Source organism: Leptopilina boulardi, unplaced genomic scaffold (genome assembly GCF_019393585.1).
Source record: "Leptopilina boulardi isolate dan_hultmark-lab unplaced genomic scaffold, ZJU_Lbou_2.1 LbouV2_342, whole genome shotgun sequence".
In the NCBI taxonomy this organism is placed as follows: Eukaryota; Metazoa; Arthropoda; class Insecta; order Hymenoptera; family Figitidae; genus Leptopilina; species Leptopilina boulardi.
Window position 1 is genome coordinate 1,510,351 of NW_026137910.1, and position 7,616 is coordinate 1,517,966.

The 7,616-nt window shown below is 30.2% G+C and overlaps 1 protein-coding gene across 1 annotated transcript; it reads right to left on the reverse strand.

The window, feature by feature from the left end:
• Window positions 1–3,377: 3,377 nt before the first annotated feature.
• LOC127285892 (ribonuclease T2-like) lies at window positions 3,378–6,795 on the reverse strand. Its single transcript, XM_051312099.1, has 3 exons — window positions 6,746–6,795; window positions 4,658–5,150; window positions 3,378–3,509 (listed from the first exon to the last, which is right to left on the reverse strand). The coding sequence occupies exons 1-3, from the start codon at window positions 6,793–6,795 to the stop codon at window positions 3,378–3,380; spliced, it is 675 nt and encodes a 224-aa protein (XP_051168056.1).
• Between the last annotated feature and the right edge of the window lie 821 nt (window positions 6,796–7,616).

A 7,616-nucleotide genomic window follows, 5' to 3' on the forward strand; every position in this document is an offset into this window, starting at 1 on the left:
TATTGAGTGGCTATTTGCAAATGCCACTGACAGAAAATGCAAAAATAAAAACAGCTTTTATAACTGAATCACAAACGGGACACTTTGAGAGGGCAATGTTCGGTCTTGCAAATGCTCCACGATATTTTGCTAAATTAATGGAAAAAGTTTTGGGAGAGGCAAGACGAAATAAAATTGCTTTTACTTTCTTTGATGACACGTGTGTTTATGCTAAAACTTGGGAAAAATTAATGAGTAATTTAAAGATTGTTTTGGGTTTATTGAGGGATGCAAATTTAACATTAAATTTGAAGAAGTGTCAATTTGGAATGAGAAAAGTGGAGTACTTGGGCTTTGTAATTGGCGAAGGTCAAATTAAACCAGGCGAAAGAAAGATTCTTGCGATTGAACAGTTTCCGAGACCAATGACTGTTCACGAAGTTCGAAGATTTGTGGGTTTGTCAAGTTTCTTTCGTAGATTTATTCCCGATTTTGCAAAGATTATCGCACCAATCACGGATTTGTTGAAAAACGATCGTCCTTTTGAATGGAAATCCGAGCAAGAAAAATCATTTAAAGACATTAAAGAAAAATTAACGTCGAAACCGGTTTTAAAAATGTATAATTCACTCGCGGAAGTAACTGAATTACACACTGATGCGTCATCTGTGGGTCTTGGTGCTATGATTTTTCAATCTGACACTGAAAACGAAAAATTGCAATTAGTGTACGCAATTAGTAAGAAAACAACCGAGTCAGAATCGAAATACCATTCCAGTAAGTTGGAATTGTTGGCGATTAAGTGGGCTCTCGAAAGATTGCGACCTTTTTTAATTGGAATTCATTTTACAATTATCACAGATTGCCAATGTCTTGTTTATTTAAATATATGGAAGACTCAAAATACTCAAATTGCCCGATGGGTAAGTGAAATTTCAGAATACGATTTTGAGATTAAACACAGAAGTGGTAGTAAAATGTTGCATGTAGATGCCTTATCAAGAGCACCTGTCGAAAATTCTGAAAATTCACCTGACCATTGTCAAAATGCCGAAATTATGTTTGTAAACAGACGCGATAACGAATTGTTAATGTTTCAACGATCTGATCCGAAAAGTAAGCTTATAATCGAAATATTATTAAGGAAAGAAATCGAACGATCTAAAGACGAAAAAGAAAAAGTAAAAGATTATTGTCTTGAAGACGGTTTGTTATTTAAATCAGTAATGGTTGACAAAAAAAATCGAAAATTGTTTGTTGTTCCGCCGTCAATGAGAAAATCGATTGTTATCAGGTTTCACGATTTGAAAAGCCACTTTGGCGTTGATAAAACTTGTAAGAGTATCCTTGAGAGTTATTATTTTCCGAAATTGAAAGCTTATGTAAAATTCCACATTAGAAGTTGTTTGCCTTGTATTTTGGCAAAGCGAAAAGCAGGGAAAGTGGAGGGAGAATTACATCCGATCCCGATAGGTCGACAACCGTTTGATGTAGTTCATATTGATCATTTGGGACCATTCCCCATGACTGGTTTGAAAAATCAATATGTACTTGGTTTGATTGATAATTTGACAAAATACGCTGTGTTAATACCGGTTAAAAATGTAAGCGCCACAGAAACTGTAAAATCGTGTGAAAAATATATTTTGCAATTTACAGCTCCGAAAAGATTTATCACAGATCGAGGAACGTGTTTTACGAGTCAAAATTTCCAAAAATTATGTGATGATTATCAAATTAAACATACACTAAATTCGAGTCGTCACCCGAAAGCAAATGGCTTAATTGAGCGATTGAATCAAACCGTTTTACCGATTATGCAAATAGCGTTAGATGATAATAAACAAAATAATTGGGATCGTAAATTAAGTAAGATTCAAAATGATTTGAATTCAAGTGTAAGTCGATCGACCGGAAAAAGTCCTTTTGAAACTTTATATGGGTTTAAACCGCGACACGAAATTGATGGATTGCGCGAAATAGCTGATAAAAATTTTGATTATCAATTACCCGAAATTGTTCAATCTGAAGTTAGAGAACATTTGGCTAATGAACAAAAGAAATATAAGTTAAAATACGATGAAAACAAAAACGCGAATGTAAAGTATGATATTGGAAATATAGTTTACATGAAACGAAATCCGATTTCAACCGGTCAATCAACAAAGTTGCAACCTAGATATACTGGTCCGTTAGTAATATTCGAGATTTTACCGAGTGATGTTTATCGAGTAAAGAAATTAAATAAAACCGGAGATAGAGGGTACGAAACTACCGCGCACGTGAGTCAACTAAAATTATGGACGGGATATCAAAAATTCGATGACTTTGAGTTGAATTCAGATTTAGAAAGTGATCAGGAAATTCATGATGAGATTGAAAGTGATGATAATATGATTGAAAAGAGAAATGTAAATATGAATGATATCGAAAAATGCGAGAATGTAAAACGTCGAACTGTAAATACGAAAAATGTAAACGAATCTGTCAATTTAAGGCCAAAAAGGCAAAGTGTAAAACCACAACGATATGGTGATTATGTTGCTCACTGAAAAAGTTAATTACTGATTATTGTTTGAGGGTCCAAACAAATTAAGGATGGCCGAATGTTATCATTTAAAATAAAGGCGGGCAAAGTATTAATTTATATAGATAAGAATAGAGGAAGCTGAAGTTGGATGTGAGGAGTGGGGAGAGAAGTAGAGAGAGTGAGGAATGAAAAAGATGGCAGCTAGCTGCGTTGGTGCCTTTGGTTGTTCTTATTTGTAATTTTAAATATTAAACTTTTTTTAAATAAATTAATCATCTTAATGAAGATCCTGAGTGTTTCATTTAATGACTACAACAATTTGAATATTTAAAATTTTGTAAATTGCTATTTATTTTAGGCGTACATGTTTTCATTTTAATACTGCCTTTTTTACTTAATTGTTAATATTTTTCAATCTTTAAAAATTTTTCATATCAAGCAAAATTTCTCAATATCAAAAATTTTTCTAAAAATTTGATATAAGTAGAATTTGATTTTTATTTAAGAAATTGAAAAATTAAATTAAAATTATTTTACTTTTAACAAAAAGTTCCATGTTTCAAGAAAGTCAAATACCTATAAACACGCGTATAAAAGATAGGGTGAGTAATTTAACTATAAGTCCTTAAAAAGAATATGAACAAATTTTTATATTTTCTCAGGTCAATTTATTTCAAATTTTTGTTTTTTGTTTTCGTTGTATACATATATGTATGACAGAATATTTTAAAAATTATGATTATAATTTTATTTTTTATTAACATTGAAAAAAGAAAAAAAAAATTTCAGAAATTTTTTTTCTTTTATTTGTTACTAATTTTTTTTTTAATATAAACGAAAATGAATGACCTTTTGATTTGGAAATTAATTAACGTCTTGGGTATTCAACTTGCCTCCAAGGAACGCAATTTGTTGGTGAATTAAAGTGTCCTTGGCAACTAATTAATCTCAAACTCTTATCGAAGCAAATTCTCACCTCATGCAAATATTGTTTGTTAGCCTGTAATAAATTAAATATTTTGTAAATTTTTAGTGAGATTTTAAAAATATTTTAAAAAATATTTAACAAAATTTTCTCAAAACATAATTTATAATTATGTACTCTCTAAATTTGAATCAGTAAAAAAGTCACTGGTCTCAAATCAGTCGCTAAATTCTAGCTATTTGAATCAGTAACATTTCACTGATTTTCTGTCAAAGTAATTGATTCTCCATTGAAATGTCACTGACTGTCAGTGAAAACCACTGATTCAAATAGCTAGAATTTAGCGACTGATTTGAGACCAGTGACTTTTTCACTGATTCATATTTAGAGAGTAGCAATTTTTATTTAGCAAAATTTTATAAAGTTGATTTTATCATGAGCCTAATTTTCATATCGAAGAATTTCTATTTAACTGAATCGTGATTCTTGATTCACTGTGTATTTAGGTTATATGTTTATTTTTTTCTGAATTTATCATTGAAATATTTCATGTAATATTTGAAACACAAAGTCTTTCAGTGTATAGAAGTTCAGCCATATAGTAACTTTATTAAATCAGAACTTATTTAAATAGAATTTGTTCGATATGAAAGTTGGGCTCATTATAAAATCCACTTTATAAAATTCTGCTAAATAAAAATTGGATAATTTCTAATTCGACATCACAAAAATTCCAACACGTTCTAATGTAGGAAATTCCATACGTCCAAAAATACAGTTTATCATTATCCTGCCTGTAACGCCGGTTTACATTGAAATTGACAATCGAACGAAACATTTTTTTTTCGATAAATAGGTGTTTTTTGAGTAAGAAAAACATATTTTGGATTTTTTTCCTTCGTGCAGATTTGTTGAATCTGAAAATTATGCATTTTCGAGGTATATGACTTCACTTAAACTCACCTATATTTGATCAACTATAAGTCTGTTTGAAAGGTAATTTAATTACCTTTTCATTGGTGTATTATTCATTATATTTGGACAAGGAGATTTTCCTACAAGTCACTTTAAGTGAAGTCACACCTCGAAAAAGCATAATTTTCAGATTCAGCAAATTTGCACTAAGGAAAAAGATTCAAAATATGTTTTTCTTACTGAAAAAAACACTTATTTGTTGAAAAAAAAATCGATTGTTGTCAAGAAAAAGTTTTAAATTTGTGAACCTGTGTAACGCATGTGATTCTTGTCTGTTGTCCAACTCCTGTATTAATTGCTCTCACAATATCCGCTGAGGGATAAGCTCGACCAGTTGTAATTCGTCCTACTCTTAAATAACGGTCAATATTATATCTATTACTCCAATCGAGAGCTTTACTGAAATATTTTAATTGTGTATTAAGATCAGCAAGATCAACACCACATGTTCCATGTCTTTCCCATTCGTGACGCCAGAATGTTTCTGGATTTGTCCTAATGACATCTATCCATTTAGCTTCAAGTTGACGTCTTATGGTTCTCAATTCTGCAGGTCTGAATGGTAAATCGCGCCTGCAACTGTTTGGACCATTTGTTCCAGATTTAGTTGGCCAAATTCCATGAATTGTCCACTCATCATTTCGCGGTATATTGCAGCGAGCTGGTGGTACTCGAGAATTAATGCAAGTTGTTTTTGGAAATTGTTGAACAAATACCAGTATATCAAAGTCTCTAAGGGCTCTAAAAAAAATGTTGCCAATGTTGTAGTTATTGTTTTCATATTACGGACATAACAATTTTTTTCTCCTTTCTCTATAAATATTAGTTTGTTCTTGTAATAGAAAAACAATAATAACGAAATCAATAGTAATAAAATTTTTTTTTGAAAGTTTACATAAAAATCGAAGCAAAGAAACTGGTTTAAAAATAACACTGTTACTTTCGAATCTGTAAAACTATGACAAAATTTTATGGATTGTAATTTATAAATATAATAGAAGTTTTTGTAGCATTTTTCATGTAGTTTTAAATGTCAAAAAATAGAAAAAAAAGTAATTTTTTCGTCCTGTTTTTCACATTTTCTCTTAAATTCATTGTTCCATTATTTTTATTTATTTGTTGGAATAAATCTCAGTTTCTCAATAAAATTGAGAAAACAATTTTTAAAGAGGAGCAATGGAACCAGAAAACAATATCTTTTGCATTAAAAAGTATATGAAAAACTCTTTAAAAAATGCTATTTACTAATTAAAATCCATAAATTTATGTTAAAGTTAGATAGGGAAATTCCTTATAAGTAAAAACTTACGCTAGTGAAAGTTGGGCGAACAGTGCTAGAAAAGCACAAAATTTACAAATAATGTTCATTTTCGAACAAAAAAAAAATTTAACTTTTTACGTAACTTAAAATAAGATATTGTTGTAAATGAAAATTTTCACTACTATTACAATATCAGAAATGATAGAGAACAGTAAAGTTTTCACAGTTTAAATACCATTATTTCTTATTATTATCATTTTTTCAATATTTGTTAAGATTTGATTAAAATATTAAAAAAAAAATAAAATTATTATTTTTCGTTTAATATGTTCGAAAAATTTGTTTTATTTCCTTATAATCCATGAATTACGCTGATATTTTCCTTGTATTGCAAAATAAGGGGGAAAATTTACAAAACAAAAAAATCAATAAACCAATAATGATATTTTTATAATTTTGGACACAAAGAAAAAAGAAAAATCATTTTTGTTTAGTACTTTTGGATTAAAATTTTGGTGATATCTCAAAGGTTATTTGTCCAATAAAAGAGTGACTATCGCATACATATTTTTTGTCACTTGTTTATGTACAAAGTTATCACTTGTCATTTGTTCTCTGCCAGAAAAACAATATTGTTTCTAATGAGTTTTCTTTACGTCTGTCACAGAAAGTTGTCACTTTGCACAGTGACAAAACCTTCTATGGTAAGCGAAACTATATTATTACAACAAGGACTTTTTGGTAGGGGGACAGTTTTCCCATTCCGTTTTTCCCAATGAAAATAATTTTTAAATTTTTTATTACAATGAACAATTGCAGTCGTTTCCAAGACTAACTTCATTATTGTATATAATGAAAAAAGTCATTTGTTATTCATAACCGTTGGATTAAATTTCTATCAAAATTTCAAGTGAAAAAAATTCAATTTTACATTATGGCTGAAGCAAATTTACAAATAATCACTACCAATAGAAGTGTCAGACTTAGTATTTCGGGATTTTTGTACTACAAACATTCAACAAATTATAAACTCGATCGAATATATTGGAACTGCAAAAAGAAGGACGAATGTTACGCTCGAGCAACAACATCTAGTGATCTAGAGTAAAATGCTGTTTCTTCCATTTGTGTCAAAGTGTCTATCGGCGCATTCAAGCAGAGGGGCTTCAAGAATTATAAAACGGTGAAGAACGACGGTTTAAAAGATGCATTCATGCCCTTTGCGCTTTAGCATTCGTCCCAAGCGATACTACAGCATTTTTTGGAAATTCGAGATGATCTGCCAGAAGAATTAAATCCTGTCACAGATTATTTTGAAGCTAACTACATTCCCTGAGTAACAGCAACACGAGGACAAGGAGCGTCATCTGTAGTTCGTTTGCACTTCCAATACTGTTCATCAACCTATTCACCTCGATTATGAAATCAGTACAAAAATCTGTTTTGGAAGGAACGGCTCGAACAAATAATTTATCAGAGAGGTGGCACAATCGCTTCCAATTAGTAGTTGGCAAGCATCACCCAAGTCTGTATGTTTTTTTTCGATAAATTACGAAAAGAACAGGCAGACACGGAAATAATGCTGCGTCAACTACAAATTGGACAATAACTACGAATAAGAAAAGGATTAGATAAGCGAAGAAGGGAAAATTTTAAACATTGTGGAACAGTACAACGAATATGCACAAACGCATATTTTACGTTTTGAACCACTTTAAAAGAGCTTGGTCTAAATCGGGGTTTTCACACATTCGCACTTTTTTAGTTTTCAAATTAACTTCTTCTGACATAAAACTTTAATTTAAATCAATTAAGACATTATTTTCAAAATTTATCAATACTAACTACATAACATCTACACTTTTTTATTTGCATGTTTTTAATCACAATAATTAATTATTTTGTGATTCGTTTTCTTATGGATGTATTTTATTTCATCATTAGCT